Source organism: Pongo abelii, chromosome 7 (genome assembly GCF_028885655.2).
Source record: "Pongo abelii isolate AG06213 chromosome 7, NHGRI_mPonAbe1-v2.0_pri, whole genome shotgun sequence".
Classification (NCBI taxonomy): Eukaryota; Metazoa; Chordata; class Mammalia; order Primates; family Hominidae; genus Pongo; species Pongo abelii.
The window spans coordinates 121,575,803-121,595,352 of NC_071992.2; the positions used below are offsets into that span (position 1 = coordinate 121,575,803).

Consider the following 19,550-nt stretch of genomic DNA (forward strand, 5'->3'; position numbering starts at 1 on the left):
GCCAGATTAAGGCAACAATTTCATATGTTACCTGTCATGACATATAGCATTTAGAAAATGTTATTACTAGGCCGGGTGCGGTGGCTCACGCCTATAATTCCAGCACTTTGGGAAGCCGAGGAGGGTGGATCACCTGAGGTCAGGAGTTTGAGACCAACCTGACCAACATGAAGAAAACCTGCTCTACTAAAAATACAAAATTAGCCGGACCTGGTGGTGCTTGCCTGTAATCTCAGCTATCTGGGAGGCTGGGGCAAGAGACACTCTTGAATACGAGAGGCAGCTTGGGCAACAAGAGCGAAACTCTGTCTCAAAACAAAAAAAAAACAAAAAACAAAAAAAAAAGAAAAGAAAAGAAAATATAAGTACTGACTATATTCTATTCTGTTTTCCTCAGCTTTCTATTCTATATGGATTTTCATTGACATTAAAATTGACACAAAAGTAATTGTGGTTTTTGCCATAGTTTTGCACCAACCTAATATTTCTTTTTGTTTCATTCCTTCCTATTCTCATGTCTGCTGTTGATCAGGCTGAAAATAAATAACATTAAAAAACAATGAAGTTAGGTTACTGAGATAAAATTTTTAAAATATAAACATTTTAGTATGGTGATATGGCATGGTAATACTCTTTGGGGAATAAATATCCTAGATTTAATTATTTTAAAGAGAGGCTGCAAGTCCTGATTGTGATTCTTTTTATACCTATCCCAAACAACATTAAAGCTATTGGCCATTTTTTTTTTGAAATTTGGAGGTCCTCTTTTATTTATTTGTATATTACTCCATTCATTTATTTCTTAAGCAAGCATTTAATGAATTCCTACTTCATGCAAGTGTGTATACTGTCTTTACTTCCTATTTCCCTTTATAGGTTCCAAAATATTACTCTGGAGTAGATGAAAAGAAGAAGACCTTCCAAAGCTGGTTATTTCTGAAGTGTTTTTTTGGTACAATAGAATTCTATTCACTATACCAAATACAGAAAAACAAGTAAAAACTCCATCTACACATTTTTTATTTGAAAAACATGCCTTGCTATATATTGTGCATGTAGACATTTTACCTATTGAAACTGGTAGTAATTTCAGAAAATTACCAAGTACTTCAAAAACTCTCCAGATATTGTTGTTTGAGAGTCTTGAATAAATACAAGAATTTTAACACAAAATGATTGTCCTATTTCTTGTCTATCTGTTTTGGCATTGGATCAGTGCTTTTTAAGGGGGTGTTATTGTTTCTGGTTCTTAAAGACTTAACTAAAAAGAATTGGCTTCAGTAGATGATGTGTGTGAAAAGGTGAAAGGAAGAAATTGGACTAAATTTGAATACAATTTATAAGGACAAGTTTTATTTTCCTCTCAGGTTAAGATGAGTTGTTTTTCAGACAAGCATAATTAATTCTCTTTATATGAATCCTGAGAATATCATGTGTGTAAAGCAAACACACAAAAAGAGGTGGCTGCTGATAAAGTACAAGTAAGTATTCTAAACACTTCTGTTTCATTGTCTGCAGGAGAGCTGGAGGTGTTTCAGAAAAAAGGGGAACGAAAAATTCAGAGTCGACAGCAACTTCCAGTGGGAACAACCTGGGGGCCGTTTCCTGGGAAGATGGACTTGAATAATAATTCTTTGGTATGTGGATATTCCGAGATGGTTAATATTTTGTCATCAACTGTTAATATTTTGTCATAGCTCAGAAATTCTCTCTGCTTGCTTTCCAGTGAAATCACTAAAAATAACCATTTGTTTTTGCTTTTTCATGGACAGCAAAACTTGGATACTTTTCAAGTGGTTTGTGTCTGACAGTAATATACGCAGAATTTAGACAGATACAGGTTACTCATACTAAATTGTGGCTAGTAAGGTAATATGTAAGGTTATTGCTTTATCTGCTTAGCCAGACTAAGACTGTTCACATTTAGTAATATATAAAATTGCCTTTATTTTTCAGATGACACAAATTGTCATCCATTACAGGTTTACATGAAGAACAAGAAATAAACAACTTTGTTTTTCCTTGGTAATACTGTTTGTACCTTTAAAAGCAGGGATGAATGATCAGCATTATGATTTTTGTTATTCAGCTTTTTTGTAAAAGTTCTGAGAACAGAAAGTCTATCTCTTGGTATGATTATGTGGATTATTGATTAATTAGATGTTTTAAAAGTAATGGAGTCTGGGTACAGTGGCTCACGCTTGTAATCCCAGCACTTTGGGAGGCTGAGGCAGGTGGATCACTTGAGGTCAGGAGTTCGAGACCAGCTTGGCCAAACATGGCGAAACTCATCTTTACTAAATACAAAAAAAAAAAAAATAGCCAGACATGGTGGCGAGTGCCTGTAGTCCCAGCTACTCGGGAGGCTGAGGCAGGAGAATTGCTTGAACCCAGGAGGCAGAGTCTGCAGTGATCCAAGATCGTGCCATTGCATTCCAGCCTGGGTGACAGAGCGAGACTCCATCTCAAAATAATAAATAAATAAATAAATAAATAAATAAATAAATAAAAGTAATGGAAAGGCAGGTAGTTTGGTTACATTTAAACTTTTTTCTTAATTGGATGTATTAGTTTGCTATTCCTGCCTCAGCAACTCACCACAAACTTTGTGCCTTAAAACAACATAAACTTATTATCTTGCAGTTATGGAAGTCAGAAATCCAAATTGGGTGTCACTGGGCTAAAATCAAGGTGTCTGCAGGGCTGAGCTCCTTTTCGGATGCTTTATAGGAGAATCTGTTTTTTTCCTTTTCCAGTTTCTGAGGGCTGCCCATGGCCCTTCCCTCATAGACCCCCTTCCATCTTCAAAGCCACCAGGGCCTGATGATGTCTTTCTCACGTCCACATTCCATCTCTGACTCTTCTGCTTCCCTCTTACACATTTAAGGATGCTTATGATTACACTGTGTCCACCTGGGTCATCTAAGCTAATTTCTTTGTTTTAAGGTCAGCTGATTAACACTCTCAATTCCATTTGCTTCCTTAATTTCTCTTTGCCATGCAAAGGAATGTTCGCAAGTTCTAGAGGTCAGGATGTAAACATTTTTGCAAGGAGCTATTCTGCCTACCACATGGGATAAAAGAAAAACAATAGCTGAAAACCTGTCTTATAATAAGTGATAATACAGGTGATGAAATTTGGGAAGAAAAATGTTTCATATTCCTTAGAGGGTCCAGAAATTTTATAAGTATTTATTCCCCTGAAAGTCCTTCTCTCCAAATGCCATTTATGTAGGAACAGTCTTGTGACTTTTAAATGACTCTATCTATGCTAAGGGGACATAAGAACTCCCAGAGGGGTTTTGGCAGGTGTACTGGGTTCAGCAACATTACATTCCTTTTTTGATTTATTACATGAAGGAAATCCCTTCTTCAAGTTATTACATGAAAGAAATTGATACATGTGGATCTCCGTTTTTTCAGTGCCATGTGGATGTGACAGAGGTTGTTGGTTCAACTGAAAGTAATGATTAGAATAAATAGGAAATATTTGTGTTACCAAACTTTTAAAGAGTGCATGAGATCCCAGGCGTGTATTTATTACTTTGTACATTCATGTATTTATCCATAAAAGGATGAAGTAGGGGTTTTCACATATATTTAAGGACCAAACAAGTTGACCTTACAGTCCAGACCAAATATTTAATAACCTGGGCAATTTGTTCTAGGTGGACCAGTGCAGCTACTTCAAAAGAGATTTGTAATGTAGCCACAAAATGCAGGCCTCAGTTGATTGAGTTGTATTAACAGATTGTTTTATTGATTCTTTTCAGAGAGCAATATTAACTATGCCTATTTCTCAAGCTAATGAATGTTAAGAAAGGCAAGGGAAGGATTGTCCAAACATCAAAGGTTGAATTAAATGCTATTCTGAACTTATTTTATCTGGAAGTTTCTATTTGTCTTCTAGCATTGCTTACTACACATTTTAAACTATATCATATTTATCTTATTTATCACAGTGTATCAGATACCAATGCAACCTTTAATCATTTGTGTGATATTTCTTCAAAAGTGTACTGACACTGTATCAGCTATAGTTGATGTGCTAGATGAACATTTTCCAGTTTACTATATTAAAAGAATATATTTACTAAAATGATATTTTTGATTAATCTTGCTATTACTATCTGTATGTATACAGAATGGTAGTTTTATGACATTTTTACCATATGCTAAATCGTGATGGATAGAAGATAAACCTATCTGAGAAAGTTTGATTTTTCATTGAAATAATTTCTGATTTTAGACAGTTGATGTCATTTTGCTGTTTTAATAGTTCTGTATTACTGTAAAGCTATTTTATGCCATATTTAATATTTTTAAAAGGAGTTAACTTATATGAAATTTTCAAAATTTTTGATACTATTTAAAACATATGAATACTCTTTAGGTTATCAACAATTGGGTAATGGGTGATTATTATTTATAGAAAACAATTTTAATACTTCAGTTTTCTTCTTTTGTCTTAGGGTTTAAATATCAGATTATTTTATTTAGTTAAAATACAGCATTTTTCCTCATTTTAAAATTTAGTTGCCTCACTAAAATATATTTTCAAATGTTTTTCTTTTGAAATAACGTCCTCTTCCAAAATTTACTTCTGAGTTTATATCATTAAATACTGCTAGTATTATTATTCCTACTACTCTTACTACTGTACATCAAGTTGGTTAACATATATGTCTGGAAAATGGAAATAGATTAGCTCATTTAGTTCTCCAAAAAACCTGTGAATTTGGTTCTATCATAAATCATATTTTACAGATAAGAAAATAAAAATTCTCACTTCTGATTCCAGAGTCTGCTTTTTTAAAGACTCTGCCACACTGCCTTCTCAGTATAACATCTGTAACATGATTTGAGCATGATAAAATTGTTGATGATTTCTTAACATGAATCATAAATTTATAAAAATCTCTGAGAGGAATTATGCAAAAATTAGAAATATACCTTTTTTTCCCCTGATGGGCAAAATATTTGTTATGTAATTAGACTACTTGAGCAGTTAAAAGTTAATTCAAAGACTTCTGGAGTTTTGTTAGCTCTTCATAATTTGGACAGTACTATAATATGTATTTGAAATCATAAATATTCCTTATAATAAAATACATAGCCTACTACCCCTTTCCTACCCAACCTTGAATCAAATTTGGATTAGTGCACTCTCTTAAATTGCTTATTCGCCAACTGATGTAATGTTACTCTGCTCAAACTCATGGTGTTGGCTCGGGAGATTCAGCTCACTAATTAATCCAGCACAGTAATTAATTGAGTCACCATGCCAGATGTCAAATCCTTTTTATATCTTTCAAGTCCCCATCTTCAAGTACATTAGCAATATGCTACCTTCTGCAGGAAGCCTTTGCAGACCAGGCATTTAGATGTATATAGAACATTTTAAAAAACACAGAAACACCAAACAAATTGGTTTGACAAAAAGTTGTTCTTGGAATTATATAACACACTGAACATAGAAATAGAGTATCTTTTGTCCATACCTTATTATCTTGGTAGATACTTCATGCTTTAAAAGTTTTATAATAGCAACAGCAGCATAGTAAATACTTTCATTGGGCCAGATACTGGTCAAAGTGCTTTACATGTTTTATATCATATTTACTTCTTACACAAGTGCAAGAGAAGATAATATTTATCTCCTTTGTTGCAGAGGCATAAACTGCTACTTTGGGAAGTTAAATAACTAGCCTAAGGTCGACTCAGTCTGATTCCATAACCCATGCTCCAGTCTTAGAAATGTTTTCTGTGATATGGTAATAATAATACTGCCTAGCTTATAGAAATTTTGGACTAAATGAGATAGCATATGTGAGTTATCCACACATTTCAACTACTATTACTAGTCAGTAATCTGTGGAAGTGAACCCATTGAAATCTTTCAACTTTAAAGCAAAAAGCACTCTTTAAATTAAACAAGTAACATTATAAACCTTGGTGTTTGGGGATTTTTACATGCCTAAATTTGACTGTTTGCCAAGGGCTCTGTCTTAGGATTCTCCAGAGAAACAGAACAACAGGATGTGTACGTATATAGCCAGAGATTTATTATAAGGAATTGGGTTGTCCAGTTATGACGGCTGGGAAGTACAAAATCTGCAGTACTCAGTCAGATGAGATACCCGGGAGAGCCAGTGGTGCAGATAAAGTTTGATAGCAGTCTTTGGGATATTTCCTCGTCTGTAGGGAGGCCAGTCTTTTTGGTCTATTCAGGCTTTCAGTTGATTGGGTGAGGCCCATTCATATTTTGGAGGGCAGTCTGTTTTACCCAGAGTTCACTGATTTAAATGTTAATTTCATTCAGAAATACCCTATGAGTTGGCAATTAAAATGAACCATCACAGGCTCCAAAGGTCTGCACTACCTTGCAAGTTTCAGTTTTTTGAGGTATGACCTTATACCCCTGAAAAAATTTATACCAATGAGGGAGCCCAGCTTTCTTTCCAGCATCTCACCTCGTATCTCAGAAATAACTTATATTAAATACTATCATGGTAGCACAAACTTGGTGTTTTTGAAAGTTTTGCAATTTTATTCATTGAAAAAAAATCAAAGGACTACTGATGAGGAAGAAATTTTAAAAATCACCTTAAGTTCTAGTCAATATCTGGTTTGGATGTGTTTTAGAATGTCTATGTTTATATGTTGTACCTTTGAAGTTTTTCCCCATATTCTCCCAAGGACAAAGATCCTTGCAATAAACTAAATCTCAGCTGTGCTAGCATGTGGTAGTGCTTAGTAAGTATCAAGCAACAGTGATTACTTGGAAGGTTGGGTGTCTGAAATTTAAATGGCATTTGCCCTCTCTTGCTTTTAAATATATCAACTGTTGATAGCTAACTATTCTGATTGGATTCAGCCAACTGCTGGAATCATACAACATACATAGTTAATTAAATAGAAAGCCCCAGATTACTTACAACATAATAGTAAACTCATTGCAACCTGTTAAATTCAACAAATGAAATTTGATAGAGAAATCTTATTTTATTCTGTTCAATCAGAATAAATGTATTATTTTCCCACAGCATATTTGCAATACTGATTTTTTTTTTAAAAATGAAATATACATATAAAGGGCACTATAGATATTTTGTTGACCTAATAATGAAATAATGCTTGTATCAAATTGCATCTTAAAAGTTTTAAGATAGTCATCTTTATAGAAATGTGGTTAAGGAAAAAATTAGAAGTTCCTGATGTACCTGCTTATAATTAGAATTATTAATTGCCTTCATTTATCCCTTTGCAGTTTTATCTTTTCCAGTATTCATCTTTTATCTTAATCATTGCTAGTCTTCAAGCTTCATATTGTACATATCCTGTAGCAAATATATCTCTACTTATGTCTCCAGCATTCACCTCTATAGGCAAAGTCTGCTCAGTGGGCACACCTGTGACTTTTCTACCTGAGCACTTTTTTTTCCAGCCTTAAGAGCAAACTCCCTGCAAGCTGGGAAAGCTGGAAGTGCTGGAGATTTCCTATTCCCAAAGGTTATCCTCAACCAATGATGGACAGAAAGTTGGTGGACTAACACCTCCTCTTCCCTTCCTCTTGGTTAGGATATAAGATGTGTTCTATATTGTCTATTAGAGTTTGGCAGTGGAATTGAGCTCTGATTGCCTTGGTAGTGAACATTTTGTGGAGCTCTTCCCTTTCCTGCTTACTTCGCCACAACCTTACTTGAATTTTCTGGGATCAACTTCCCAGTAAACTACTTGTATTTGAATCAGTCTCATGGTAAGCCTCTGGGGAATCCATACTAAGACAGCCTCTAAGATGTAATAATGAAATAAATTTAAAAGCAGTATCCAAATTATTATTGAGATTCTAGAGGACATAGAATTATTTAATCTTTATTATTCAATTTTGGACCTCTACTACTGGCACATAATCGGTATTCAATAAATGCTCTTTAAAATAAAAATCTAATCGAATTGAATTTGCTTATCAGGAACATTCTCACTGATTCCACCCATATTCTTCATCTTTCCCATCTCAATGGCATAATTTATAATTTTGCTGAGGCATGACTTTTTGTTGAGCCTCAGATTTCATTGATGTTGACATTGTGAATGATATCTTCCTTCTTAATATTCATTTTAATCTGGGCTCAGGACTACCATACTTTCCTATTTCTCATATCTCTCTGGGTCTTGGCTCTTTTTAATTTAACTGTGAGTGTTTCCCAAAACACTTCTGGCCTCTCTTCTCTTCTCCCCCTGTTCCCAGTGCCTCAGGGAGCTTATCCACTTGCAAAGCTTCAGCTACTAATTTACAAATGACATTTAAATAAAAAAATCTCTAACCTTGGCTTTTTACCCTTTCTCTAATAGCACATTTCAACTGTTTTGCAAGCTTTCCCATTTAATTCCTCCAACTACACAGTCACAAAGAGAGTTTATTCCTGTCTCCACAGACAGCCTCTCTTTTTCCTGACTTCCAGCTTTCAGTCACCTTTAATCCTAGTCCTCTGCCTCTCCTTTCCTACCTCTGCAGGGAGTCCATTCTGTCAGTTATCCTGTGTCTTTTCTGCATTTCTGCCTCTCCTTCTCACATCTCAAATGCTATTCACACACAGTTACACATACCCGTACCTCTCTCCTTTTGCCTGTAACTACTACCATCTGTTTTTCCCTCTATTCAGAGTCAAACATCTTCCACGACTCTCCATTTCATGTCCAGAAACCAAGCATCATAATTCCTGCTTTCGTAATGATTGTTCTCTTTCCGTTCCTACTACCACTGCTTTAGTCAAAAGCCCCACCACTTCTCTCTTGATTATTACAATATTCTTCTGTTTTTTTCTTGTCATCTTTTTATTTACTCAGACCACAGTATGTCCTGAAAGCAAAACTATAGCAGTCACTTAACTCCTGTGCTTTAAAATCATTCTAAAGGGCATGAGAATACCCCAAGGTTTTGGTAAAGCCAAAAAAAGGCCTTCGTGATACTCACCTCCCCAGGTGATGCTCACCTCCCCAGCTCTGACCCCTTTTACACTCTCTTATAGACTTTAGGCATTCTGAACTACATGTGGTGCCCTGAATGTCCATTTTTCTTCCACATCCGTACATTTGGTCATGCTGTTTTATCCTCCTGGAAACCCCTATTCCCTGCTCCCCACCTATCTCTCTTCATCTCACTAAGTCCAATACTTATTTAAAGACTCTGCTCAAAGTCACTTCCAAAGTAGACCTTCTCTGAAGCCTCCTGTCTGGAATAGATAACCACTCTTGGAGTATTTCCCTGGTGCTCTAGGTTTACTAGGATAAGAGCACTGATCACATAACTGTGAGCTCCTGTTTGCTTGTCTATCTCCCCTGCAGACCATATGCTTATTATCTGTTTTTTATCTTTCTATCCTTCCCACTTAGAACAATGTCTAGCTTATACTAAGACCTCAATGAATAACATTGAATGAATCAGCACATTAATTTTTTCCTTTCACTGTTCTCCATATCAGGAGCAGCTGCACACCCCTCCTTATTCAAGACCCTGCATCCTTCCTGAGGCTTTACATCCATGTCTGTTTCATCTGTGATCTTGCTTCATCTGCCTAACTCAGCAGAGCAATTACCACAGGAAATGCTATCTTGTACCTGTTTTATTTGTTTATAGACTTGCACTTTTATTTTAATCTCATTTGAGAGGAAAGTTCAGTAGGACAAGATAACTATGTCTGTTTCTTCACTTTTTATCTCATAAGGAGATATGCCCATGATGGTTTCTTGAGAAATGTTGACTAATTTCAGTGTAAGATTTGCAACCCTTGGATGCAGCTAGGAGGATGAGGTGTTGCGCCTAGTGAGGCAATTATGATTTGTTTACAACAGACTCAGTTTTAGATCCCTCACTACGACATGGGTGAAGGCCAAGAAGGTGTTCTGCTCTACCATGCTTTCTGTGAAGTCTCATCCAGCCTCACACGTTCCAGTGACAAACCATCTGGGAAATTCCATCTGTCTCTGCTTGGAAACTGAGGTGGCAGTCGCCCACTGTGAGCAATTTTCTATTAACTTCTTGGATAAGATCAGTCAGATTTATACTGAATTGATGGGAACCGTAAGAGCAAGGTTGTTCCAAGAGAAGACAAATGTACTGATTCCTCTAATTGGGCTTAAGCCAGTTTCATTCACAGATGCCCTTAGGTTCTAGTAGTGCAAGGACTTATAACCTTTTTAATTGTACCCTGTTCCTCTTGGGAAATGTTGGTGAAATTCATTATTGATGGAGGTTGTAGATTTGTCCCTTAGGGAGGGCAAGATCCTGGCATCTCTTATACTCTATCTGCTATGTGGAGAATTAATGGAAACTGAGTGGACAGAAAAGCTGCTCAAAGAAGACTTGAAGGCAAGAAATGTAATGCAGCAGAGCCTTGGAAAGTGATGCGTTGGTTTGGTTTCTAGAATTAGGGTAGGGTTTTTGTTGTTTTATTTATTTTTATTTTTATTTATTTATTTTTTTGGTGGAGGGGGATTACTCAGGGAAAGAGGAGAAAGAAGTTTGTGTGGAGGCCTCAGTAATCAAAGGCCTGCTATTGAATGTGAGTCAGAAAGGAAGAAATCAAACACCAAAGAATTATTTCACAATTGAAATATGTAGAAGCAAGCCAGAGAGGTCAATTGCATATTAATCTGAAGGGATTGGCTGTGTTATAATGCAGATATAGTTATGATGTTGTCAGTGGATGAAAATACATTGTCATATGGCACAATAGTATTGAAATGGAAACCTGAATTTGTGCCCTTCCTGATAATTTTTACTTGCCTCCAAAATAATACCTTTTGTGTATAGCTAGCCTATCTGTTAACCTCAATCTCATCCTGACTTACTTTTTCTCCTGATGGTGAAGTCTTTCCAGGTTCTTTACATTTGGACTTGGATTTGAAAAGTGGAAACAATTCTTTGCTATACATAGACAATTTTATTTATGGACCTAACTTACTCTCCTCTGCCTGAAATTGTAATACATTTTGGCCTTTGGTTTATATGGCTAAACCTATTTACCCTTAGTTAGACCAAGTTTGAACTTTTAAAAAAAATTATTTTTAAAAGATTATTCATTGTTCCCTTTTCCCAGAACTCCAAGGAGAACTTTTGTTGAAGATGATCTTTTCAGTTATTAGGATTATTAGTGCTATTAATTTAATTAATTTCTGAAAGGAGGAATTGTTTATGTCATCATAAGATGATCAAAGCTGATCCACTCTATGTGTGTAAAGTTGAGACAAATGAGTCACATAACCTTTTCCCACAGAGGATCGGTGTGAAGGATGATCACTACTGGTTTATAGCTCCAGATACTCTTTGTGGGAGTTGTGATTGTTCCCGCACATAGCGATCCTTACATGAATTTTCTTAATGCAGATTTCATTGCTACTGTCATTTCTTCGTATTTTCCAAAAACAGAATCATGAAGGCCTAAGGTGGAAGTGGGTGGATATATAGCGTCCCTGCCCCTCTAGGGAAATCTGTCACCATCTTGACTAGTGAGGAAGTGGTTTGTAAAGCATAACTATTGTTTTTGTAACACAAATTCTAAAATATCAGTCTTGAAATGTAGTTTTTGCTGGAGGGGAAGGTAGAAGTAACAACGCACTGTGAGGAAGAGTTGTTCATGGAGTTGACCAAACTGTCCTCTGTTATGTGCTGATAGGTCTGGCATGCCTTTTAAATTCTTTCTATTTGATGTCTTTGAGGAATTGTCATTCTATACTGATTTCAAAACAATTAGTTTGGCAGGATATGCTTACATGGTTGTAACAAATATTGTGCCAGCGTTATGAGGACTTAGCATCAATCTCAGCTTGACATGACAATTAATACATTCAGTAACTTGGAGATGATAACAGAGAGAATGGAGATAGGTACCAGTTTGTACTCCTTCAGTTTGGTCTTAAAAATCAAAATTACTTAGGGATAACGCTTTGTCAAACTCTGATAACATATTGGACTCTGGTTTTAATCTAATTTTTGATAAATATTCCCAGGATGGGACTCACCAAGTTTCATAATTTAACTGTAGCTCTCAGGTGGCATTGACAACCTTTATTATCATATAAGGTTTTCCTAGCATTGACAAGTTTGTGACTCTTTCCAAGCCACTGCTATAAAGCTCTGTGTTGATGCTGTTTGGTGGTCCAGGGGCAAGCATTCTCGGGTAAATTTCTTTTTTTTTTTTTTTTTTTTTTTTGAGACGGAGTCTGGCTCTGTTGCCCAGGCTGGAGTGCAGTGGTGCGATCTCATCTCACTGCAAGCTCCACCTCCCGGGTTCATGCTATTCTTCTGCCTCAGCTTCCTGAGTAGCTGGGACCACAGGTGCATGCCACCACGCCCGGCTAATTTTTTGTATTTTTTGTAGAGACAGGGTTTCACCATGTTAGCCAGGATGGTCTCAATCTCCTGACCTCGTGATCGCCCGCCTCGGCCTCCCAAAGTGCTGGGATTACAGGCATGAGCCACTGCACCTGGCCTCTTGCATAAATATCTAATAAGAGAATAATAAAGTAATATTTATTACATACTTTGGAAATTTGAGAAATTATTTGAGAAACTCTCTTGGAGATTAACATATTTTTGCCTGTTAATTTAAATATTGAATTTAAAGTTGTTCTTTTTTTTCGAGATGGAGTTTTGCTGTTGTTCCCCAGGCTGGAGTGCAGTGGCGTGATCTCAGCTCACCACAACCTCCACCTCCCAGGTTCAAGCAACTCTCCTGCCTCAGCCTCTCGAGTAGCTGGGATTACAGGCATGTGTCACTATGCCTGGCTAATTTTGTATGTTTAGTAGAGATGGGATTTCTCCATGTTGGTCAGGCTGGTCTCGAAGAACTCCCGACCTCAGGTGATCTGCCTGCCTTGGCCTCCCAAAATGCTGGGATTACAGGCATGAGCCACCGCGCCCAGCCTAAAGTTGTTCTTTATTATTCATTGACTCTTACTTCAATTTTCTCATAAAACCCCTTGTCCCAGCTTGACAAAACTGTGGCTTCTTGATTCTAATAATTTCAGTGTCTTCTGTGCCATTTTGTATCACTTTCTATTTTTTAATGGCAGGAAACCAGACTAAAGCATAGAGTTATGTAGGTTGGTCTGTGGTTTTCTTCTCATACACTTTAGTTCCTTTTCTGATGGTTAAAAATATGAACACAACTTGTCGCAGGCATAGTGTCTCCCACAAGGCTTCAATCAATAGGTTGATCTGCGGTTTTCTTCTTATACTCTTTAGTTCCTTTTCTGATGGTTGAAAATATGAGCACAACTTGTCACAGGCATAGTGTCTCCCACAAGGCTTCAATCAAGGGGACAGACAGGTCTGTGGTGTCATCTGAAGGCTCAGCTAGTGGAGGATCTGCTTACATGCTCACTCAAATGACTCTTGATTCAGTGCTTGGCCTAGTGGGCCTCTCCTTAAGGCAACTCACAATATGGCAGCTGGCATCCCTCTGAGCAAGCAGATGGGAACATAGGACAGGGAGCCCAAGACAAAAGCCACAGTGCTTTGGTAACTTAATCATGGGAGTGGCATCCTATCACTTTTGCTGAATTCTAGGGAAGGGAATTGTGCAGGGCTTGAAACCACAAGGCTGGGATGACTGGGGGCCAACTCAGAGGCTGTCTGCCACAGAAGGTAATTTGCATAAGTAGTTAACCTGACCTGTGGATAGGGAAGGACTTTCAAATACTAAGAGCCATGGGAGCAATCACAAAAGAAAATTCAGTGAATTTGAATACAGACAACAAAACTGTATGCTATACAGCATCATAACCAAAATCAAAGATTAATAAGTAAAAGACATTTGTGAAAATGAGGTATATTTTATTATTATTCATGAAAATATTTATGGTTTCTCACATCGGTGATCAGTGCCTTCCTGATTACTTAGATATTAATTTTGCAATAAAGACAAATTAAAATATACAAAACATGATTTGTACAAAAATTTGGTGGGAATTGGGGATCAAAAGTAGTTTGCTGAGTATTTCTTCTCCTTTGGTAATTTTGAGAAACATACACCCACACACTGTAAAGATCAAAAGTAGGAGAGAAAGTATGCGAAAGAGCCCGTGATGGGGTCAGAACAGCCTGATTCTAGTCCTGACTGTTATTACCCAAAGTGGATGTGCTATCTTGGGTAATCATACATGCTCTTAGTTTCCTCTTTTATAAAATAGGGGTTATTATACCAGCCCTACAACATAGAATTGTAAAATTATATAAAATTATACGCATTTAGTCACTTTGAAAAACATACAGATTGTTAAACAAACCTGGATTCCTTTTATTATGCCTGTGAATAGAAAGTAAATCATTCCTTTAATTCCCCAAGCAGTGCATCTAGTCTTTTCTCTTCTGTTCTCTCCCTGAACATACTTTAAAAAGCAGTTTTGGTTGTCATACGAATATAGCTTCATATATGAATACTCACATGTATCCATACACACACATGCTTACTGATTAGCTGGCATGAATATTCTGAGAATTCATAGCCTAGATAAGTAAAAGGTATGGACTTAGTGCATTTATCATCTAAGTAGACAATCACCGTAGAGGAAAAACACATATTTTTAGGAAGAGAAAGAAAGGTTAAGTGGTCAAACTGCCTTTTGAATGATCTTGGCTTCTTTGAGTTTTCTTTTTGTAAGGAGTTATTCTTCAGAAAGCATTTCTCAGGTGCGTGATTGGGGATTTCAGACAATTGGAAAAGTAATTTACCCTGTCTGATTCACTTTTGAGTTAGGTTTGTATTTTAAAATGTTAACTCAATTCTTTCATTATTTATGGCATTTTAGAGCTCCCTACAGAATGGAGTGAATAAGGCAGTCATAATGCAGACAGTGATGTACTGTGAAATATGAAGAAATGGGGACAGAGTTTTGGAAGAGTAGAGGCACTTCACGTGCCTTAAGTTTTAGCTTTTATTAAGAAGTCAAACAAATACCATTTGTACCTCATTACCCTATGTGTAATAGTGTAAGCATTACCCCACAGACAGGAGCAGGAAGAGTCCCTCAGGTTCTGATCCTAATCTCGGATGTGGCATTACCACCTCTCCTCTGAAAGCCACTGCTGCCCAGGCACACACAGCATATTAGTGCATTTAAAGGTACCCAATTATATCCATGTGTGCATCTGAGATAGGCATCAGGACCCAAGTACCTGTTAAATTCAGCTCGTATAGGAGAAAAAAATAGCACTTGCCTTTGTTAAAGAAGTACAGAAGTGGTGGAAAGAAAATTTGTCCTTTATCTGAATATTTTCAGCAAGAAACCTAGGCAGTGTTATTCTTGGTGCATTTCTTCAAAACTTTGTGAAAATGACAACTCTTCAAAGGAGGCAGACATGTGCACAAGTGTCCCCTGCCTCTGCTGATATTCCGCGAGGAGAAGGGGCGAGGGAGGAAGAGTGCATGATGAAAGTCAAACAGTGGTCGGCTCCATTACTTCATTAATCAAGTGGAGGCATTCTGAAAAATGTTTCTCTTTGGTGGCAGCCATCTATTTTTTGGTGTTAATCTGCGCCCTGTGGCAGGGTTTTGTGAAAGGAAACAATGAGCCGTTGTATCACCCCCCTGCCTTTCCCCAATTGTTGTAGCCCCTGTCAGAAGGCTCCGAGGATGATGCAGGTCTGTATCAGCCTGATAAGGGAAAAGAGGATTCAAAATGGCTTTGGAGAGACTCCGTGGGAGTGCAGTGTGCTGTTTTGGACTAGATGAGCTAGGGAATATGGCAGAGGCCCTTAATGGGATCCTAAAGCTTCAGTGCCAAACCTTCTGCTGCTTCTTGAAGATTTTCTAATGAAATATTTTAATGGTAAAATTCTGTGACTGTCATAGGGGCCGAGCTTCAAGATGCTGTTTTAAGTCATTTGCTCCATAATCTGTGATTAGTCAATCCAGGTCAAAAAGACAGAAGAAGAAAAAGAAAAATCCAAACTCAAGAAACCTGTCAGAGTATGTATTAGGTCACTTTTATTCTGTTGACAATGAGTGTTCAATTCACTGTCATCATGAGCTCTGTACAAGTGGCCTGTACATTTTATATACTGTAGGTTCCTATTTTATGGCTAGATGAAATATGAAGCTATCTTTCATAATGCTGATTCCATTTTGGCAGGCCTTTGGATCCACATATGGTTCAGTTAAGCTGTTTTGGAGCCTAATGTACCTTTGTTATTTATTGAGATTTTTGAAAGGGGAATAAGTGGGCTATTTTTACTCTGCATTTAAAAAATACACATTAAATGTTTCAAACATAATTCATACAGCTAAGAAAATTCTAGTGAGCTTTAGAAACGGATCTGCTATTCCTAGGACAGCTAAAATAAAATCATTCCTACCCATGAAGGAAAAAATAAAAAGACAGCTGAAGCTCCAGCAAAATAGAACCATTATCTTACAGCACACGGTAATAATATATACGGAGAGCAATTAGTAAACATGGGCAAGAAAAGTGGGCATCAAGTCAACACCCTGTAAACCTTAAGTATCTTTAAGCTTATATATGATGCTGAGATTTTTTTTTTAACTATTCATTCTACTGTTGGCCTGGTGTCTTATGAATAAACATAGAGGCACAAAAAATTAAAAACAGAGTGGTTGTCAGATGAATGAATGATAGGGAAATACCTCACATACCATGGATAGTCCAGTGCTTATCTAGAAAAACTTAGCTGCTTGGAGGTGATGTTTGCTCCCCACTGCTGAGAACTGATTGGTAGAGGGCAACTCCACCTTCAGATTTAACGTTCTTGTTTTGGTGAGTTTAACTCAGACTCTTAACTGTTGGTTAAAATAATGTCTGTGTGAAAATACAAAGAAAGATAGAAGAAAAGTGACACATCCTGTCATATTGGAAGACAACTTTTTGTTTCTAAAAAAGCTCTGATAGGATAGATCTATTTGTATGTATTTGCATATTAATGCTCCTACTTTGTAAAGAGCTTTCAGATTTTTATATGGCCATTTATGTATTTTTATATGGTCATTTATTTTCACTTGAAGTTAATCATTAAGAAAGCTTTTTAGAATGGACCCAAGCAAAACAGTTGGCTATTGTCTGCATGAAAGAGTAGGGATGGTCCCTTTTGGGCATGTCACCCTAACTAAATTTCCAACCATATTGTGTGCCTTTGTATAATGGTTTATTTTGCTCAAGCTTCAGCTGTCTTTTATTATTTTCCTTTATAGTGGTATGTTATTTTTATCATCTTTACAGTCAAATGAAAGGGTAGTGGAATAATCATTTCCCTTATTTCATAACTATTCTAACAGCTTTCCTCTGCTGAATCTAGTAGCAATTAAATGACTACTAAAATGTATTCCTTTCTTTAATGTTTTGTACATACAGCCATAGAAGTCTTGAAGGAAAACTTGACTCAGTATTTATTTAGCATGTTCCATAAGTCAGGAACTCTTCTAAAATGTGAGATACAAAAATCTGAATGCTTCCCACGCAGAATTGCTTCATGTAAGAGTATTTAAATAGAACTGAATTCTGTCCATAGCCTTTATGTATATTTTAAAGTAAACCTAACAAACAAAAAGTAATATTCACATGTGTGCAGGCACACACACATACATGCACATGCACGCTCATATAGAATAAACGGTTGATTTTTAAGCCAATAAATAAGATAAAAATGAATACATTTGTGTTTTTCTTATTCTTTATACTCTTAACTTACACAAATAAAATAATCTTATGAAGTAAAGCACACCTCTATTATTGAAAGAAATACACAGATTTAGTCAATATTTTTCTTGTCATAGATTAGATATTATAAATATTGATTGTTTCTAACATTATTTTTCCTATAATTTCATTATTTTACGTCGTGGAAAAACTCTGAATTGCAAAATTATCATAAAGATACTTTAAGTACTCCAATAGGTAATATAGAACAAGTGTAGAGCATTTCATCTGTAGGATGAAAAAGTTGTTTACAATTATTGACCACATAGAGCATTATAAAAAGACCCAATTTAATTAAAGTGGCAAATGTGGTGAGGAAAGAAAAAAAAAGTGAGAAATGAAAAAATGCATGCAGTAAAAAGTGCTTCCATATTATTTGATTTTTTTGTGAGTTTTTATTTCACTATTGTGCATTGTCTGTGAGCATAAATTATTGAGAACTCTCTGTAACATTAACTAAGATGGTATAATAAATGTTTGCAATTTTACAAGATTCAAACAAATTAATTGAATTAGGGATACTGAATCTTATTTTTAGATTCCAGTATTTATCTCTAGACTTAAGAAATAGAGTGCTTTGGTAATAATGTTATCATTATGAAGTATTGCTACTATTTGCCACAAGTCCTACATACTACTCAAGTGATAGAGGATAAAAGTATACTCAATCTTTTGATTGTTATTTTTGTTTCTCCTTAGCTACTGAGAGCTTTGAAAGGAGAAGCACATCATCTTCTTTCAGTTGCTTTGACAGCATCTAAAGGAATGGGCAGCCTACCATTTTCATTTTCCATCTTCTTGATAGTTCTCCAAGTATCTTTTGCTAGTGCACACACAGTTATCTTAAAGTTGAAAGGAAGGAAATCAGTAGAAACAAGCAAAAGTACAGACTATTTTAGCCAATCAGTTACTACAATCTGATATTCTCTTACCTTATTTTATATTGTTTTACTCCAGTTTCTCCTGAAATGCATTGTAATGTGAACTGAATATCTTTTATCATCAAACAATTCAGAGTATTCTTAATACATACAGCATTTAAAAGTTTCTCAGTAATTTGCTTCCATTCTGCGATGTGATTCATCTGAAAATCTACATAATTCATGTTGACCAATTGTAAAATGATAGAATTTTTTAAATAACTAGTGAACCTTACATTGTGAAAGTGTTAGAGTCCATGGCCACTTCACCTGGATATTAATATTAATGCTATCTTGGTAAGAGCAGTGCTTTGATCACTGGAATATGTGGGAATACAGCAGATTCCACTATGAAGTGACTTTTCACTAGAGTGGCTTAAGTTGGAGTTCAAGTTTCTTTATAATGCTTTTAGAATAATGCTGTATATTGAACACAATTGAATATACTAGCAAACTGATAAAAAAGAGGTACCTTCATAACTCCACAGGCATAATTACATTTTTATAGTTTCCATTGATGTTTACAATGCTCATTATGGCATTAACAATCTGATCCTAAATCAGGATGAAGTTTGTTATTATTCTGTGGGTTCTTATTTATGAAATCATAAGTAAACCTTCTGTTGAATATTTCTATTAACCATACACTCTGTGGCATATAATGACACGTGGAATAGCTAAAGAAAAAATTGTTTCTTTAATGACAATGTAATTAAAGGTGCTACAATTTTTAAAAAAATGTTTAACAACTATATTTTTGTCAAATTCTTGTAGTAAACTGCATTGCCTTTCTGATACAGTAAAATTTCTGGATCTGATTTTATCTTTTTTTCTACAAAGAGGACATCTTGATTTTAAGCATTTAGCATCCTATATTTCTGTTCGTAAATTTGTCATTGAGATTGAATATATAAA

The 19,550-nt window shown here is 35.9% G+C and overlaps 1 protein-coding gene across 6 annotated transcripts in view; it reads left to right on the forward strand.

Moving 5' to 3' along the window:
* Positions 1-19,550, forward strand: part of ZFPM2 (zinc finger protein, FOG family member 2) — a 486,429-nt gene that overhangs the window by 247,008 nt on the left and 219,871 nt on the right. For all 6 annotated transcript variants that reach the window (XM_054518757.2, XM_009244022.4, XM_054518758.2 and 3 more), the window contains one exon: positions 1,519-1,637. In XM_054518757.2, coding sequence (XP_054374732.2) covers positions 1,519-1,637 — 119 coding nt within the window. The remainder of the gene's footprint in view (positions 1-1,518; positions 1,638-19,550) is intronic.